Source organism: Tursiops truncatus, chromosome 1 (genome assembly GCF_011762595.2).
Source record: "Tursiops truncatus isolate mTurTru1 chromosome 1, mTurTru1.mat.Y, whole genome shotgun sequence".
NCBI classification, from domain to species: Eukaryota; Metazoa; Chordata; class Mammalia; order Artiodactyla; family Delphinidae; genus Tursiops; species Tursiops truncatus.
The window spans coordinates 36,006,902-36,027,438 of NC_047034.1; the positions used below are offsets into that span (position 1 = coordinate 36,006,902).

Genomic DNA, 20,537 nt, shown 5'->3' on the forward strand with positions numbered 1-20,537 from the left:
CAAAAGTCTGTAGGGTGTTTCCAGGACTGAGCCAAGTCGGAACAGGAGCAGGGACCCGTGCTGGTGGGGACGGCTTGCTCTTGAGTGCCCCTGTGTCTGGGGATGCTGCTAGGCTGGTGCTGTGCCCTGGGGGAGGGGTTGCCTTATGTTCTCTAGGCCGGTGATGCCTTGTGTGGGGGGTGTTTGTGCCCTGCTGGGGAGCCTGGGGGAATGTACCCTGGTGTATGCTTTGTGGAAGTCGCCAGCCCAGTGGTGCGCAGTGTGGGACAAGGAAGCTGCTTTGTATGGGGCTTACCGAAGCAACCTAAAAAACATTGGTAGCCAAACCTAGTGAAAAATGAGTATCCTGAAAATGAACTATAAATGACGTTCATCTGGTTTTCCCATACAGCTTCATAAACTAGAGCTGAGGCCCATTCACTTTTTTTTTTCTTTTCCGTGTTTCATTGAATCGAATAAATACTTTAAATATATGCCCAAAAAAAGGCATGCTTAATTGTATAAAACATACACAATCAAAGGACAACCATTTTTAATACTTTGGTATATTTCCTTCTGTCTTTATATACACGTGTGTTTCCATGTCCAAGTTATTTTTAGGATCTATTACATATACAGTTTGTATGCTGCATTTTTTCTTAGCAGCCTTCATTCAATAAATACTTGCCTTCTATATGCCAGGTCCTATGCTGGTCTTGGGTCCCCAGTGCCAGGCCCATGTCAGGAAATAAAATACTTGCTACAATTTATTGGGAGTGGTAGACAGTAGCCAAAACATAATGTTAATGAATATGTTATAACCCAAAAGAAGTACCCAGGAGGAAAGGAGCATGATTCTCTGACAGCATTTAACAAATGACTGGTGGAAGGGAGATATTTCTGCTCATCAAACAGGCCAAACTCTGCCCTTTGCCTTCTGTACATGCTGTTCCCTTGGCGTTGGAACATTCTGCTTCTGCCTCTTGCGTAATTGGCTCCTTCTTATTCTTCAAAGTCAGTTGTGATGTTATCCCCTCAGAGGGACCTTCTCTGATGCACTGTTTCCGGTGGACACACACACTTCAGCTCAATTCCCCCCAACTGGTAGTCACCCTCCCAAACTATGTTTTCTGTTCTCTCCTCACTAGAATGCAGAGATCTTGGCTGTCTTGTCGCACTTGTGGTTTCAAATGCCCATTTTTTTTTGCCTCAGTGTCAACATTATTGTGTAACTCTCAAGTACCAGAAAATTAAAGGTAACATTCAGCTGAGGCTTAGAGCCCAGGAACAACTTCTCTTGCTTCCAGGAGGAAGGTTCTCTAAAGAACCATGCTTAGGATGGACTTTCTGTGGTGCCTAAAAAGCTAAGGCAGGGACAGCTGGGGGTCAGAAAGGATCTATCTTCTCCTGACTGTAGACTCCTCAGCGTTCTCAATACTCCAGTCTTGCTTGTTACGGATCACTTTGGAAGTTTATTTCTCTGCAAGAGAGTTGTGGGTGATGGAACAGCAGTGCTAACAAAAAATTAAAAGGAATTTTTTAAAGAATAATAATGTTTAGAATAGGCTTAAAGCTAGAAGTTGAAGGAGATGATGAAAACTATTCAAAATAGAGGAAAATAGATAAGTAAAATGAATAGGATGTATCAGGGAAGATAACAGCTAGAAATGAAGAGGAGGAAAAACAAGGTTAGGTTTAAGGTTGAAAGGTAAAATCAGGATAGGTAAGAAACTTAGGTAAGGTACAAATGAGAACTCACTATGTTGGGCAGGGAAAGTATGTGGATATAATAAACATGCGCTGAAGCGGCTCACGAGGAGAAGGTTTTGTAGTCGAACAGTGTTGTGCCTTGGGAGTCTTGCCATCTCAGAGGTAGTTGCCAAATGGTAGATCACAGAAGGGACCAGTCTCATTCCTCCAGAATGAGTCTGCTTTGTTGGACAAAACCTACAATTTCCTTTTATGGGTGGTCTCTTCTGCCTATTTTAGGTCTTTTCTTTTGAAAGAAGCCACGGTCAATAAGTGCTTACACAGTAGTTTCTTAGTTTCTTACTCTGCATATTACAGTGCAAGAAGAATAGTCCTTATTGGTCAATTGCTAGGTTACAATAATACTGGGAGATAGAGAACAAAAGAAATTAGGTGGTCAAATCTTTCTCCAGTGCATAACGTTTTAAGATGATTATTTTCAATATTAAATTCATTATACTGTATTCTTTACCATTGGTTTCTGTTTGACAGCAGTGTAACTTTGAGAACCAAAGCGTTTTGAATAGCGACTATGAGGCATGTACTGTGTGAGGTTTTGTGGCCACACGGCTGAATGGAGTCCACAATATCATGTGTTAAACATGAAGACATGTGATGGTGAGCTGAGAGATCCATGCAGAGGAGAGTCCGAGTACTACCGAACTCAGGTCTGGCTGCTCGCTGCTCAGAAAGTCAATACTTGAGAGACAAGTACTGGTAGGAATGGAAAGGTTTAATCAGAAGGCTGGCATCTGGGGAGAAGGCAGACTCCTGTCCCAGAGCTAACTCTGAAGATTCTGCTTGGCCATGAAAGTTTTTTAAGGGAAAAAGGGGAAGTAATCTCAGTTAATCATTGAGATAGGGAGTCATATTTATTGACATCTCCCATTGCCTGCAGACTTGTTGACTCCTTGTGATATTTCTTTAGATGTTATCTGTTTCACACAGTTTGCTCTCGAGGTTACTGAAGGGAAAGCTGGGGGAAAGATCTGATCATCTGTTAATTATTCTTCCTTTCTATTTGATCTAAGAAGAGAACCAACAGGTTAGGCAAAGTATTGTGTAATCAAAAGATGTGAAAGGTGTGCTTGGGCCAGAAGTTAATTAAAGTATAGCTTTGCTAAAGTGACAAGACAAAAGGGACCTCCTGCAAAAAGCTCTTTCCTACAAAAAGCTGCTTACACAAGAGAAGGGGAGTGGTCAGTGCCTCCCCAGGGAAGCAGAAACTACTTCCTAGAGGAGATGTTGAGTGAATTAAGTCAAGGAAGACAAGAGTTGAAGGAGTTCTCCTGAGCAGGAAGAAAGGTGTTCAGAGCAGAGATAACAGTGTGAGCAAAGGCTCAGAGATGTCACATGGCTCGGGGCAGTCATGGACTGCCTAGCTACCCAGTGTGGCAGCAGTAGGGCAAAGGAGGCAAGAGGAAGGCAGCGGTATAGATCACAGAGTGAATTATTATGGAAGAACAGGATAGTTAGGAATGAAAAATTACTATCATAAAAATCAGACTGTGGTGTTATTACCTGTTCTTTTTGGGCACCTTGAGGCCTTTCGTTTGCCCTAGCACAATGCAAATCTAAACTAAGCTTGCTTTAATCTCCCCAGGCTCTGTAGAAGACCATTGCTTAAGGACTAAATTGCAGACAAACGTTGTTGTCATAACAATACGAGGGTTCTAGATGACAGACAGTGATGGAAAGCAATGTGGGTAGTGGAACTGGGTTTCCTGGCTTGACCCTGGGTCTGCTATCTACAGGGAATATATTCATGGGCAAATTACTTCACCTTACCATGGTTCAGATTGCTCATCTTAAAGAATGGGAAATAGTACACAACTCATAGAAAGATTGTGGAGGATAAGTTAGTTAAAAAACACTAAAATAATGATTGGCACAGGTTTAATTTGCTATTTCTAAAATGATTACTATCACCACGGTTTTAAGAAACAAGTTCTAGAATTGTTCATTGCTAATCTTTAGGAAAAAAATATAACCCACAGTCTTTGGAGTTCACTTTTAATAATGTTAAAATACTATTTCTAGTCATAGAAGTAATATATAATGGGTTTATAATAAAATATTAAAACAAATATTTTGGCATGAAAGAAATTAAAAATTCTCATAAAGTGAAATGTCTGTAAATAAATGAATGAAAGAAATGGAAAATAGGAACAGAAACAGCAGTGAGAAGAGTGATGACTTGAAGCTATCTCTGGAGCAGTTTGGCTGAACAGTAAAGAATTTGAACTTTGACCCAAGGATGTATAAAACTGATAACAGTACTCATTCAGCTTTGGCACTAGGAACTAGAAATGCAGTGATGAATGAGACATGGTCCTCAAGAAGGCTACAGTCTCCTATGGAAATAAGCAATGAATAATTACAGTATGAAAAGTGCTATGAAAGAAGTAAATTGGGGCTCATGAGGACACTTAACTGAAATTTTTGGGTGAGAGATGTTAGGAGCCTCCAGGAAGAAGTGGCATCTAAGATGAAACTGAAGGAGGAGTGGATGGGAGGAATGGCAGGGTCTCTGGTCAAAGCTGAAGTAATATGATGCATGGAGGTCTAGAGCACTACAGTAAGTTGAGTAATTTAATGGGCACTACTAGTGGAATTGAATATGGCTTAGAAGACTGTGCAAGAGTGAGCAGATATTAAAGCTCTGTTAGCCATGTCAAGGAGCCTTAGACATTATCATGAGGGAAGCAGGGAGCCGTTGAAACATATCTGACTTGGAAGGGCCTTGGTCCTAGCATCACATCAGTATTACTCTGGTGGCAGTGTGAAAATGAACTGAATGAAAGATGGCAAGACCAGTAAGGAGACCTATTCAGAAACTCTTGTAGCAATCCAGATAAGAAATGATAGTGGCTTGAATTAGAAGTAAAGGTGGAAACAGAGAGAGGGAACAGGCATTTCAGTTGTGGAAAACATGTATCTTGTTTGCTGGCTTCATTATGTTATTTGAGATAGTGTGACACATTCCAAGTGGAGCTGTGGGGAGGCAGTTGAACACATAGACTTGGCACCCCAGCTAAGATCTAGGATGGAGAGAGGGATTTGGGAGGCAGCTCTCATCAGTTGTAATGATGTCATGAGAGTATACATTCTGACCCGGGGGGATTTGCAGAATGAAAATAAGGGGAGCTCGTAGAATAACTCATGAGGAACGTCACATTATGCAATCAGACAGAGAAGGAAGAGCAGCCAGAGGACAGGCTGAAAACCAGGCTGGTTTGCTACCTGGAAACCAAGGAAAAGAGCTTTTCAGGCACAAGAGAGCAAAGAGAGAATGAACAATAGCTCCTGATGTTGATGACAGGGTAATTAAAATTACTGCGGGAGAGAGTATTAGGGCGAATTTACCAAGAGGGAGGCTACTTAATGACTTGAAAATAATTTAAGTGGCTTATAAATGAGTGGGAACTGAGAAATAAAATTGATAGGTTAGATGTTAGAGCCTGCGTTTTGAAGAAGCAAAGAAAGTTTAAAAATAGGTTGAGTGGACAGTGAGAGAAGGAGGGGGTGGTCAGATTTCAGGAAGTTCCAATTTGGGTCAGAGACCATGATTTTCTGAAGGGAACCACATGGGAAGGGGTGTGGCGTGTGCTTATGTCAGGGAGTTATTTTTAATTTTGCAAGCAGGTAGAGAGTGCTTGCACAATTTTTGCAAGTGTATAGAAAGTGAACAGTTTTCTTGATTCACAGCAGAGCATTATTTCACTTTCCTGACACTCACCTGGAACACTGGGGAGTTTTCTGAATGCAGCCTATCTTATTATGTAATAGCATCCATTGTTAAAGTTTAGCATTACAGCCTAATAATAATGTTGTAAACTATTTAGAAAAAACTAAGTTAAGATGTTATTTTTTTGGAGCTAGGGACATTTACTTTGAAAATCCTCATAGGAAAAAAATTCAATGTTCTGAGCAAAAGAAGAAATTTGATTATAAAAATGTGTGATTATTGGGCTCAATTATTACAGTGTATAAAGCTTGTGATCAACTGGTTGACAAAGCCAACATTCTAAACTGCACATTGTTAAAAGCACTCATTTCATGATGCATATTGGTAGGAAGAAATCCTTCATTAGTTGAATGGATTAAACTGTCCAATTGACATGTCTTTTTCCATTCAGAACACTATGTGTGAGAGTTATTTTAGGAATTTTCTCTTCTTTTTTATACTTTCGAGATAGTTACTGAAATTGAGTGCATAAACAAAGAACACTTGTGTAATTTAATTATGGGCATGCTATTAACTTGATTTCTTTCTTGGTGGTTCCAGGAAATTCTAGAATGATGTAATACATTTGCATCTAGTACGAAATTATATAGCATTTCTAGCCTGTGTTTTTTGTTTGTTTGTTTTTTTCCTATGTTAAAATGAGAATGTCTGGCTCAGGGTATTGAGTAAATTTAATATTATTAATAAAATTCAACTCAACTAATTTTCTTTTTAAGCAATGCTTTTAATACTAAAGGGTTTTGTTTTGTTTTAGGGGGTTTTTTGTTTTGTTTTGTTTTCCTTTTTTTTTTTTTTTTTTTGGTTTTTAATTTTGTTTTTTTTTGGGCAGTTAATTGAGAAGCATTCATGTAACAAGATCAGCATAGTAGAAATGTTGAAAACATTTGCTAAGTGTTGAAACAGTTTCAGCACATGATGTAAATGAAATGTTGGACGGTGTATCAAGAGAGGAGTTTAGAGTTTAGAATATGATAGGAAAGGAGGGTAATATTTCACCTCTTTATAGAGTTCTCTCTTGACCAGTCTCTCAATCTGCAGTAAGACAGAGATCCAGGGGAGTAATAAAAAAAAGGTTCGTCAGGGACCAAAATAGGTCTATTTCTTTCTCCTTAGATCCTTAACCTTATAGGTGTGGCCTCTGCATTCCTTTAGCACTTTAGGACTTGATGCGTCTCCATATCATTATTTTACATAATTTTTCTAACAGATTTGTTAGGTTGTTGAGCCCACAGATAATTAAAAGGAAGAGAAATTGTTGAAGTAAGAATTACATTCTCCTAGGGAGGGACTCCCCACGCCAAAAAATAAAAAGAATAAAAACTTACAAAAGTATAGCAAGAAAGTAGCTTTACTGTTGGGGTATATTAGATAAATAGCCCAAACATCTACCTCAGGGAGCTTCTAAGGATATGCATGCTCTATTGATCAGAGAAGAAAAATTAAATTACATTTAAAGTAATATCAAGAAAACAAAATTTTTTCAATGTAAGTCTATTCAAAATGGCAAATTTTGATATTTAAATGTTATCTATTTACTCATAAAATTATTTAGTTCACAAATATGAAATGAAGTCATACTTTGAAATACTTAGTCCATATGTATTTTGATCTTTGAAACCCACAATGTTTATTTAATAGTCACCTCTTATCATAGCATGTCTTGAGTACCCAGTGTGTACAGAGTGTAGTAGAAAAAGAAGGCATATGATCCCTGCCCTCTAGGACTTTGCCTACTGAGAGGAAACTGAGCCTGAAGTGACAAGTGATCACATGCTTGTGTTTCAAACTATGGAAGAGTAATCTGAGCAGAGTGCTATATACTATGGAAGACTTTTTAGAGGAGAGGTGAACTTTGAAATGAATTTAGAAAAAAGTATGTAAGGGTATGTGTATATATATATATATATATATATATATATATATATATATATATATATTTAGTCAATACCAAAAAGATTTTGTCTCCTTTAATTTACTGTTGAATGAAAATTTAGCTTATTCCTCAACAAATTAAAAGCTAATAGGATGTTATTTAAAGTAAACAAGACACATCCTCTGCTACTACCATCACTTGGGTAAAAACATGTGACAATCACTTAAAATCTTGCTAAGAACCTTTCCATTTATTCTGTACTGCCTACTTGCTGCTAGGCCACAAGTGGCTGGTGAAAGAGATTAAATCCTTAATTTTCTGTTTTTATTTTTATTCCTAGGTCCCTGTATTGACCCACCAGTAATGGAGAGTATGAAGCTCAAGGGTGTCATTAAACGCCATTATTATTCTGGGGACAGAATAAACTATGAGTGTCGCATAGGATACTTTTATGTGTGGCCTTATCTCCTCTCATCTACTTGTGAGCCTAATGGCTCATGGAGCCCTATTGAAGAAGCATGTTTAAGTAAGGAAACAAAACCATTTTTGTTTGTTGTTTTTTGCTTTCTGTAGAGATTTTTACACATTTTAGGGTCAATTTTCCACTGCAACAATAATGATTTTCTCATGCAAAACTAGGTTTTAGATAGCAATGCATTTTTTCAGGCTTTGAGAAATCTCCAGGGAATCTTTATTGGTGATTGGTTCCTCAGTAAATGTGAATTTTAAGTTTGCCCTTATAATAATTAAATAAAGAAAATAATATTTCATCAATATAAAAGAGCAGTGTAGAATTTTGATCTTGATTTAAATGTTTTGAAATTGGTATGAAAAAACGAATTTGAAAATTTTCTTTTAGGAAAATCATGTCCAAATCCAGAAATAAAGCATGGTGAAGTATATGCCCCAAATAAAACCTTTGAGTTTGAATCAGAAGCTCACATTTCTTGTAATGAGGGGTAAGTAAGTTACTCCTTAGAGGAAATAAGTTAAATGTTATGAATTCCATTTTTCTTTGCTTCTCAGCTTAATCATTCCCTTAAAGTTGATTTCATTTTTCTTTCTAGGTCATAAGTTGCACTTGTAGCCAAATAACTCTTGGGCTTTTTATGGAGAATGAAATGATGTGTAATTAATAGAAAGGAATTTAAATTGAAGAAAAGCAAAATCATATACTTATTATATGTGGTAATAAGCCTATTGGAAGCATTGAAAATGTAGTAATCATGGTGAATTTATCCTTAACAACACAGTGCACCCTAGTAAAAATGGCTAGCTCTCAGAGTTGAAGGAGGGCTCACAGAAATGACACCAACAGTGTAAGAGGGCTCCTTTTTCTCCACACCCTCTCCAGCATTTATCATTTGTAGACTTTTTAATGATGGCCATTCTGACTGGTGTGAGGTGATATCTCATTGTAGTTTTGATTTGCATTTCTCTAATAATTAGTTATGTTGAGCATCTTTTCATGTGCCTGTTGGCCATTTGTATGTCTTCTTTGAAGAAATGTCTACCTAGGTCTTTTGCCCATTTTTTGATTATGTTGTTGTTGTTGTTGTTGATATTAAGCTGGATGAGCTGTATGTATTGGAAATTAATCCCTTCTTGGTAGCATCATTTACAAATATTTTCTCCCAGTCTGTAGGTTTTCTTTTCATTTTGTTTATGGTTTCCTTTGCTGTGCAAAAGCTTTTAAGTTTAATTAGGTCCCAGTTTTTATTTTTGTTTTTATCTCCATCACTCTAGGAGACGTATCCAAAAAAAATATTGCTGCAATTTATGTCAAAGAGTGTTCTGCCTATGTTTTCTTCTGTATTATAATATACTGTCTTATATTTAGGTCTTTAATCCATTTTGAGTTTATTTTTGTATACGTTTCTATATGGTATTAAAGAATGTTCTAATTTCATTCTTTTTACATATAGCTGTCCAGTTTTCTCAGCACCACTTGTTGACTGTCTTTTCTCCATTGTCTATTCTTGCCTCCTTTGTCATAGATTAATTGACCATCAGTGTATGGGTTTATTTATGGGCTTTCTATCATGCTCCATTGATTTATATGTCTGGCTTTTCTGCCAGTACCATACTGTTTTGATGACTGTTGCTTTATTGTATAGTCTGAAGTCAGGGAGCATGATTCCTCCTGCTCCGTTCTTCTTTCTCAAGAGTGTTTTGGCTAATAGGAGTCTTTTGTGTTTCCATACAAATTTAAAAATATTTTGTTCTAGTTCTGTGAAAAATGCCATTGTATTGAATCTGTAGATTGCCTTGGGTAGTATAGTCATTTTGACAATGTTGATTCTCCCAATCCAAGAACATGGGATATCTCTCCATCTGTTTGTGTCATCTTCAGTTTCTTTCATCAGTGTCTTATAGTTTTCAGAGTACAGGTCTTTTGCCTCCTTAGGTAAGTTTATTTCTAGATATTTTATTCTTTTTGATGCAGTGGTAAATGGGATTGTTTCCTTAATTTCTGTTTCTCATCTTTCGTTGTTAGTGTATAGAAGTGAAACAGATTTCTGTATATTAATTTTGTATTCAGCAACTTTACCAGATTCATTTATGAGCTCTAGTAGTTTTCTGGTAGTGTCTTTAGGATTTTCTATGTATAACATCATGTCATCTGCAAACAGTGACGGTTTTACTTCTTTTCCAATTTGGATTCCTTTATTTCTTTTTCTTTTCTGCTTCCTGTGGCTAGGACTTCCAAAACTATGCTGAATAAAAGTGGTGAGAGTGGGCCTCCTTGTACTGTTCCAGATCTTAGAGGAAATGCTTTCAGCTTTTCACCATTGAGTATGATGTGGGTTTGTCATATATGGCCTTTATTATGTTGAGCTATGTTTCCTCTATGCCTACTTTCTGAAGAGTTTTTATCGTAAATGGATGTTGAATTTTATAAAAAGTTTGTCTGCATCTGTTGAGAGGATCACATGGTTTTTATCCTTCAATTTGTTAATATGCTGTATCACATTGATCAATCACATTGATTGATTTGTGAATATTGAAAATCCTTGCCTCCCTGTGATAAATCCCACTAGATCATGATGTATGATCCTTTTAACGTATTTTTGGAATTGGTTTGCTGGTATTTTGCTGAGGATTTTTGCATCTATTTTCATCAGTGATATTGACCTATAAATTTCTTTTTTGTGTGATATCTTTGTCTGGTTTTGGTATCAGGGTGATGGTGGCCTCAGAGAACAAGTTTGGAAGAGTTCTTTCCTCTGCAGTTTTTTGGAATAGTTTCAGAAGGATGGGTGTTACCTGTGTTTCCTTATTGATTTTCTGTCTGGATGATCTGTCCATTGATGTAAGTGGAGTGTTAAGGTCCCCTACTATCATTGTGTTACTGTCAATTTTTGCTTTATGGCTGTTAGCCCTTGCCTTATATATTGAGGTGCTCCTATGTTGAGTGCATATATATTTACAATTGTTATAATCTTCTTCTTCTACTGATCCTTTGCTCATTATGTAGTGTCTTTGTCTCTTGTAACCGTCTTTATTAAAGTCCATTTTTGTCTGACATAAGTATTGCAACTCTGACTTTCTTTTGATTTCCATTTGCATGGAATACTTTTTCCATTTCCTCACTATCAGTCTGTATGTGTCTCCAGATCTGAAGTGAGTCTCTTGTAGGCAGTGTATATATTAGTCTTGTTTTTGTAACCATTCAGCCAGTCTGTCTTTTGCTTGGAGCATTTAGTCTATTTACATTTAAGGTAATTATAGATAAGTATGTTCCTATTGCCATTTTGTTAATTGTTTTTTGTTTTTGTAGGTCTTTTTCTTTCCCCTTCTTTCATTCTCTACTCTTGTGATGACTATCTTTAATGTTATGTTTGGATTCCTTTTTCTTTTTGTATGTATATCTATTATAGATTTTTGACAATTACTGTTTTTGATTTTATATTTTACATCTAATTGTTTTGTGTAGCCCTTAACTGCTTATTGTGGATACAAATGATTTTTACTATTTGCATCTTTTAACCTCCCTACTAGCTTTGTGTGTGGATGATTTCCTACCTTTCTTGTAAGTTTGCCTTTACCAGTGAGCTTTTCCATTTTATAATTTTCTTGTTTCTATTTGTGGCCTTTGCTTTTCCACCTAGAGAAGTGCTTTATCATTTGTTGTAAAGTTGGTTTGGTAATACTGAATTATTTTAGCTTTTGCTTGTCTGTAAAGCTGTTGATTTCTCCATGAAGTCTGAATGGGAGCGTTGCTGGGTAGAGGATTCTTAGTTGTAGGTTTTTGTCTTTCATTACTTTAAGTATATCATTGCCACTCCTTTCTGACCTGCAGAGTTTCTGCTGAAAAATCAGTTGATAGCCTTATGGGAGTTCTCTTGTATGTTACTTGTTGCTTTTCCCTTGTTGCTTTTAATATTCTCTCTTTATCTTTAATTTTCATCATTTTGATTACACTGTGTCATGGTGTATTCCTCTGTGGGTTAATCCTGTATGGGACTCTCTGCACTTCTGGACTTGGGTGACTGTTTCCTTCCCCAGGTTAGAGAAGTTTTCAGCAATTATCTTTTCAAATATTTTCTCAGGTCCTTTCTCTCTCTCTCTTCTCCTTCTGGGACCCTGATAATGCAAATATTAGCATGCTTGATGTTGTCCCAGAAGTCTCTTGAACTGTCCTCATTCCTTTTCATTTTTTTTTTCTCTTCAGTGGCAGTGATTTCCACTACTCTGTCTTCCACCTCACTAATCAGTTCTTCCATCTCATTTACTCTACTATTGATACCTTCTAGTGTATTTTTCATTTCAGTTATTGTATTCTTTAACTCTGTTTGGTTGTTCTTTATATTTTCTAATTCTTTGTTAAAAACTTCTAATTTTTCATTCCGTGCATCCATTCTCTGCCCGAGTTCTTTGATCATCTTTACTATCATTACTCTGAACTCTTTCTTGGGTAGATTGCCTATCTCCATGTCACTTAGTTCTTCTGGGGTTTTATCTTGTTCCTTCATCTGAAACATATTCCTCTGTTGCTTCATTTTCTCTAAATTGCTATTTGTATTTTTATGTATGTGGTAGGTTGGTTACTTTTTTTTGGCCTTAGAGAAGTGACCCTCTGTAGGAGACATCCTATGCATCCCAGCAGTGCACTCCCCTCTCATCACCCAAGGGCCAGGGGCCAGCTGGTCCCAGGGTAGTATCTGGCCTGCATTTGCAGACTTGGCTTGCAGGTTGCAGGACTGTATTTTCTTGCTTCTGGTGTCTGCCCCCTAACTGTTGGAGCTGGGTTTTGGTCCTCTGGTGGGCAGGGCCATGTCTAGGGGTGTGTTTAGAGGTGGCTGTGGACTCAGGAAGTGTTTAAGCAGCCTGTCTGCTCATGGGTAGGGGTGTATCTCCTCCCAGTTTGTTGTTTGGCCTGAGATGTCCCAGCACTGGAGCCTACAGGCTGTTGGGTGGGGCCAGGTCTTGGTGCCAAAGTATCAGCCTCTGGGAGAACTCACACAAATGAATCCCCTGATATATCTGCCGCAATGTCTATATCCCCAGAGTGAGCCACAGCTGCCTCCACTTCCCTAGGAGACCCTCCAAGATGAGTAGGTAGCTCCGGCCCAGGCTCCTATGAAGTTACTGCTTTTACCTTTGGTCCTTTGGTGTGTTTGAGACTTTTTTGTGCACCCTTTAAGAGTGAAATCTCTATTTTCCCCAATCCTGTGGAGCTCCTGCAATCAAGCCCCACTGGCCTTCAAAGCCAAATGCTCTGGGAGTTCCTCTTCCCAGTGCTGGACCCCTGGGCTGTGGGGCCTCACGTGGGGCTCAGAATTCACTCCTGTGGGAGAATCTCTGTAATATAATTATTCTCCAGTTTGTGGGGTGCCCACTGTGGGGTATGGGATTTAATTATATTGCAAGGCTGCCCCTTCTACCAGTCTCCTTGTGGTTCCATCTTTATGTCTTTAGCTGTAGGGGATCTTTTCTAGTAGGTTTCAGTCTTTTTCAATGATGATTGCTCTATAGATTGTTGTGATTTTGGTGTTCTTGTGAGAGGAGGTGAGCTTAGGGTCCTTCTACTCTGCCATCTTAGCCACTCTGTCTTTGTCTTTTGAAAGTTTGGTTATTATGTGACTTAGTGTTGATGTCTTTAAGTTCATTTTACCTGGGGGTTGTTGAGCTTCTTGGATGTTTATATTTGTGTCTTTCATCAAATTGGCAAAGTTGCTCACCATTATTTTTTTTAAATATTCTCTCTGCCCCTTTCTATCTCTCTTCTCCCTCTGAGACTCCCACGCTGTGTAGGTTGATCCACTTGATGATATCACACAGGTCCTTTAGGCTCTGCTCACTTTTCTTCACTCTTTTTCCTTTCTGTTCCTCAGACTCAGTAACTTCCACCATTCTATATTCATGTTCACTGATCCTTCTGCAGCTCAAATTTGCCTTTAATCCCTCTATTGAATTTTTAATACCAGGTATTGTACTTTTAAGCTCCACAATTTCTTTTTGGTTCCTTTTTAGGTTTTCTAACTCCTTATGATACTTCCATTTTGTTCACACATCATTTTCTTGACTTTCTCCAAGTCTTTCTTTAGTTCTTTGAGCAGCTTTAAGATATTTTGATGTCTTTATCTCATATATCTATCATCAGATATTTTTCAGGAACAGTTTCTGTTCATTTGTTTTTTTATTCTGAATGGACCACACTTTCCTGTTTCTTTGTATGTCTGGTGAATTTTTGTGGAATATTGGACATTGGAATCTAATAATGTGGTCACCCTGGAAATCAGATTCTCCCCTTTCCCTAGACTTGCAGTTTTTGTTATTGTTTTTGTTTATTAATTTTTGTATCATGTTTCTGTGGCAGGGATCACCTGAGATGTAAACTGAAGGCCTTCTCAGGCTGTTTCTGTGTTTTTTCCCTGAACATGCACACTCACTTTCTAAATTTCCCCACATATGCAGTTGTTTTTGAATGTCCTAGTCTTTAGTGCCTGGCTTCTGAGAGTGGAAACATGAAAAATGAAGGTGGAAGCAAATGTTGTTGGATCTTTAAATCCCATGTAAGTCACTTCAACCAACAAGGAAAGGGCTTGCAAGAGTCGGCGAGGTGTGACAACAATGGCTGCCACCACTTTCTGTGATCAGAAATAGCAGTCAGCAATCAGAGTACAGATCCTTGGTACTTGGAAGACAGTCTTTTTGGCTATTGTACCTCCTGTAACCTGTGTGTAAGCTGCTTCAGGAGCACACGCACAGTTGCCTGCCACACTGCTGAGGGTAGGGATAAGTTGCTGCTGTTTTCCTAAGAGCTGAAACGGGCTGAAATTAATGCAATTTACCTGTCTGAGTTTTCCTCTAGAACTTGCAAGCCTTCAACAGACTCCAGAGTTCCAAAACAGTGACATCAGACAGATTCTGCCATTGCAGTTTTTGTCTAGTTATGGTGACAGATTCCTAGAGCTTCCAACTCTACCACCTTCCCAAAATCCTCTCCTAAAACACTAATATACAGAAAATGAGTACAGCTTAATGGAAAAGTCAACTTGAACCTTGTACAAGCAGTTTCACTGATTATTTTTAAACTGATCAAGTAAAAATATTAGAACATCCTGTCATAGATATAGAGAGCCTATTAGGTACTTTGAGAGGTACCAAAAACTTAAAGCATAGACTCTTCTCAAAAAAAGTTGTAGCCTGGTTAGAAACACAATATATACTAACATAATATATTAAATCAAAATAGTAAATAAGAAGTGCCAAATACATGCCATTATTTATGATCATTACAATGAGAATCCAGAAGAAGAGAGTACTGTGAATTTAAATCATCAGAGAAGATTTCATTAAGTAATATTCCCAAGCTATTCCTGGAAAGATATTCTGATCTAAAGAATATTAAAAAGAACTAAAACTTACCTAGTACTCACTATGTGTCAGATGCTAACTTATTCTCAAAACAACCCCATGATGTATGTACTATTATCTCTTTTACATAGATGAGGAAATTGAGCAAGAGGAACAGTAAGAGACTTTCCAAAGCTTAAATAACAAGTCATTCATGGAGCTGGGTCTCGAATCCAGGCAGGCAAGCTCTAGGGCCTGATCTCTCTGCTCAGTCCTTGCTGAGCAGAATGGTGTGAGCAAAAGCATAGAAGTGAATGCGTGGTGCATTTGCCAGAGATGGTGAAGAGGCCACACTGACAGGCGTGATAGTAATTTCGACATTTTGCTGTTGGACAGTGTGTGTCCACGTGCAGAAGCTCTATTTGATTAAAATTGCAGATTTGGTTAGCACTTTCATTATATCATGTCATTTAAGAAACTTCTCCCTCAAACTACTGTAGTACAGAAAAACAACCATATAAAAATTTTCAGTATTATGTGCTGTTAAAGAAACAGTAACCTTTTCTTTTTTCATTTAGTTATTACTTAAGAGGAAAAAGCATTCTAACTTGTAACCGTATTGGAGGGAATGTGCATTGGAGTGATAAGATACCACATTGTGAAAGTAAGTAAATTCTCACTTTAGAATTTAGATTAGGAATTTTCAAACTTTTTGGCTTCAGGACCTGTTTATGCTGTTAAATCAACAACGATTCCAAAGAGCTTTTCTTTATGTGGGTTATGTCTATTGGTATTCATTATATTGGAATTAAAACAAAAGTTTTTAAAATAATTATTAAATCATTTTTAGGAACAGTAAAGTCAATACATGTTAATATATACAACATATTTTTATGAAAAAATTAAAAATTTCCAAAACCAACAGTGGGAATAGTGGCATTGTTTTACATTTTTGAAAATCTCTTCAATATCTGGCTTAAAGGAAGCCGTCTGGATTCAGTCTGTGGCAAAATCACCCAATTTGTAGATTCTGGAAAATTTCACCATAAACTTACAAGGATGACAGTGAAATAAGACCATATCTTGGTATTAGTGTGAACCATGGATGGAGTGAATGGATATGTTTTAAAATTACAAATATGCATTTCTTAGCTAGCAGTGAATTTTATTTTTAATCACAAGCATATTTTCTCATTAAATTTCCATCTCTTATGATGATTAGAACAAAACTTAGCATATCCTTATAGATAAATATAGGTATTTCATATAGGTACTTTATATAGGTATTTAAGAAAATGAGTTTGGTTCTTAAAAGTTTATTTCTACATGATTTGAATTTGGGATAACACATTTTCTCGTGGAAACGCTCCTCTAAATGGATAAAGGATTCACAACTAACTTCTAGAAATCATATGTTAAAGAACTTACTGAAGGTAGTTCATAGGACTTTTCTGATGCTGTCTTACTCCTTCACCTTCCCTTTACCTTTATTTTCTCTTTTTACCCCTTTTTAAGAGATTTTTTGTGGACGACCTCCAGAAATAAAACATGGAAAACACACCAATAGCTACAGGAATATATTTGAATATAATGAATTAGTAACTTATAGTTGTAATCCTTCAAATGGATCAGATGAATATTCGCTTGTTGGAGAGAGACAGCTTATTTGTTCTGGACCTGGCAAATGGAGTAGTGCTGCTCCTCTGTGTAAAGGTAATAATGTTTCCATTTGTTTCCTTCATCATTTGTAAATACTGTGGAACACTTCGTAAATAGTTTTACCTATAAGTGAAACAGTCATATATGTTTCTTTCTCCGGTTAAATTGACTTCTAATCTAATTTAGGCCAAATCGAACAGAAAATATTTCTAGTTGTGAGGTTTCCCACCCCTCACACCAGATGTTCTTGACATTACAATTTACACAGTGTGAACTAATTGTGTGTGTGTGTGTGTGTGTGTATTAGGATATTTTTGCTTGAAAGAACTGAAAAACTCAACACATCCTGCCTCAAAAATAAAGTTTTTTCTTATATTGCAAGATGTCTGAGAGTTCTGGCTACAGATAATGGTAGAGAAATTTTTAAAAGCTAAGCTTCTCATTGATAAGAATGATAAACTCTGAACAAAATATATCTTTAAAACAATATTTAAGGCACTAGAGAGTGACATAAAGCAAGGAGATGCTAGAGGGGATTTGATTCTTGGAAGAAAACCACTGAATAACAGGATAATATTTACTCTTTTCAAGTTCACATGGGACATTCTCTAGGGTAGCTCATATTCTAGGCAATAAGATTATTTTTAGCACATTCCAAAAAATTGAAATCATTAAGTGCATTATCTGTTCACAATGGAATAAACATAGACATTAAAACAGGGCTAATCTAGAAAATTCACAAATACTTGAAAATTATGAAAGGCACTCCTTACTAACCCATGAGTCAAAGATGAAGTAACAAGGGAAGTTAGACAGTGTTTTGAATTGAGTAAAAATGAAAAACACAATACATCAAAATATCAAAATTTGTGTGATAACAACAAAAGCATTGCTTAAAGGGAAATTTATAGCATGAAATACTTGTGTTAGAAAAAAATAAAAGTCTCAAATCAACAATCTAAGCTTCCACCTTAAAAAACTAAAAAAAGAAGAGCAGGGCTTCCCTGGTGGCGCAGTGGTTGAGAGTCTGCCTGCCGATGCAGGGGACACGGGTTCGTGCCCCGGTCCGGGAAGATCCCACATGCCGCGGAGCGGCCAGACCCGTGAGCCATGGCCGCTGAGCCTGCATGGGCTGGAGCCTGTGCTCTGCAATGGGAGAGGTCACAACAGTGAAAGGCCCGCGTACCACAAAAAAAAAAAAAAAAAGAAGAGCAAACTCAAAATAAGGAGACATAAGATGATCATAAAGTTAGAGAGAAATCAATGAAATTGTGAAGAGAAAATAATAGAGAAAACCAATGAAACAAACCCCTGGTTCTTGGGGAAGATCAATAAAATAGATAAAGCTATAACTAGGCTGACAAGAAAGAAAAAGATATTTAATAAGTCAGACAGAGAAAGACAAATACTGTATGATATCATTTATATGTGGAATCTAAAAAATACAACAAAGTAGTAAATATAACAAAAAAGAAGCAGACTCACAGATATAGAGAGCAAACTAGTGGTCACCAGTGAGGAGGGGCAATATGGGAGTGTGGGCGTGGAAGGTACAAACTATTGGGTATAAGATAGGCTACAAGGATGTATTGCACAACACGAGGAATATAGCCAATATTTTGTAATAACTGTAAATAGAATGTAACCTTTAAAAGTTGTATTAGGGGCTTCTCTGGTGGCGCAGTGGTTGAGAATCTTCCTGCTAATGCAGGGGACACGGGTTCGAGCCCTGGTCTGGGAGGATCCCACATGCCGTGGAGCAAGTAGGCCTGTGAGCCACAACTACTGAGCCTGTGCATCTGGAGACTGTGCTCCGCAACAAGAGAGGCCGCGATAGTGAGAGGCCTCCGCACACCGCGATGAAGAGTGGCCCCCGCTTGCCACAACTAGAGAAAGTCCTTGCACAGAAACGAAGACCCAACACAGCAAAAATAAATTAATTAATTAATAAACTCCTACCCCCACCATCTCCTTTAAAAAAAAAAAGTTGTATTAAAAAAATAAATTTTTCGGGGCTTCCCTGGTGGCACAGTGGTTGAGAGTCCGCCTGCCGATGCAGGGGACACGGGTTCGTGCCCCGGTCCGGGAGGATCCCACATGCAGCAGAGTGGCTGGGACCGTGAGTCATGGCCGCTGGGCCTGCGAGCCATGGCCGCTGGGCCTGCGCATCCGGAGCCTGTGCTCCACAACAGCGAGACGCCCGCGTACTGCAAAATAAATAAATTAAATTAAATAATTTTTTTAAAAGAATGAAAAAGAGGACAACACTATTCTTCAGACATTTAAATGGATATTAAAAAATATTACAATGATGATAGTTGTAATATTACATCTTTATGCCTATAAATTTGACAACTGAAATAAAATTGACAAATTCCTTGAAAGACAAAAAATACCGAAATATCTTCACATGAATATATAGGTAACCTAAATAGTCTTATACCTATTAAGGAGATATAATTTGTAGTTAAAAACCTTCCCACAGTGAGAACTGAGGCCCAGATGGCCTCCTTGGGGAATTAATTCTACCACACATTGCAGATATAAATAATAGCACCTCTACACAAACTGTTCAAGAAATATAAGAGGAGGAAATGCTTCTCAACTCACTTCATGGGGACATTACTTGTTACTAAAACCAGACAAAAACATTGAAAGAAAATTGTAAACAATATCCTTATTGAATATAGAACTTTTCAACAAAATATCAACAAATCAAATCCTGCTATACGTCTACGTCTCTATTCCTGCCCTACAAATAGGTTCATCTGTACCATTTTTCTAGATTCCACATATTCCAAAAACAAATATACGATATTTGTTTTTCTCTTTCTGGCTCACTTCACTCTGTATAACAGACTCTAGGTCCATCCACATCTCTACAAATGACCCAATTTCGTCCCTTTTCATTGTACTGCAGAAACTAACACAACATTGTAAAGCAGTTTTACTCCAATTAAAAAAAAAAAAGAAAAAAAATCCTACTATATATAAAAATAAGAATACATTATAGCCAAGTAAGATTTATTCCATAAATGCAAGATTGGTTCAGATTTTAAAATTAATCAGTGTTATTTACCATGTCAAAAGACTATAATGAAAAAATATATGATCATCTTAATAGATGCAAAAAAAAGCAATTGACAGAATTCATCATCTTTTTATGGTAAAACTTAGCAAACTAGGAACAGAATGGAACTAACTATATCAACCTGATAAAAGGTACATACGAAAATCGCACAACTAACATTATGCTTAATAGTAAAAACCTACTTTCTTTCCCCCCAAGGTAGGAAGAAAGGAAGTATGTCTACATTCATTACTCTATTCAGCATTGCACTGGAGGTCCCACTCACTGCAATAAGGCAAGAGAAAGAAATAAGCATACATACATTGGAATGAAAGAAATAAAATAGTCTGTATTCATTTATAACATGATTGTCTATGTAGAAAATTCCAAAGACTGATGTTTTAGCAAGGTTGCAAAATATAAGATCAACATACAGAAATCAATCGTATGTCTACATACTAGCAATAAATCATTACTGAAAGTTTTATTTACAACAACTATTTGCAAATCCAAAACACAAAATGCTTGCATATAAATCTAACTAACATATATGAAAGATTTAGATGGTATAAACCACTAAACACTAATAAAGGAAATTAAAGACCTTAATAAATAAAGGGATATACATTGGCCATGAAATGGAAGACTCAAAATAA

The 20,537-nt window shown here is 37.1% G+C and overlaps 1 protein-coding gene across 2 annotated transcripts in view; it reads left to right on the plus strand.

Moving 5' to 3' along the window:
- The window catches only part of LOC101338541 (membrane cofactor protein-like), a 54,290-nt gene that overhangs the window by 512 nt on the left and 33,241 nt on the right, over window positions 1-20,537 (plus strand). For both annotated transcript variants that reach the window (XM_073802687.1, XM_004329504.4), the window contains exons 2-5: window positions 7,690-7,875; window positions 8,209-8,308; window positions 15,731-15,816; window positions 16,668-16,865. In XM_073802687.1, coding sequence (XP_073658788.1) covers window positions 7,690-7,875; window positions 8,209-8,308; window positions 15,731-15,816; window positions 16,668-16,865 — 570 coding nt within the window. The remainder of the gene's footprint in view (window positions 1-7,689; window positions 7,876-8,208; window positions 8,309-15,730; window positions 15,817-16,667; window positions 16,866-20,537) is intronic.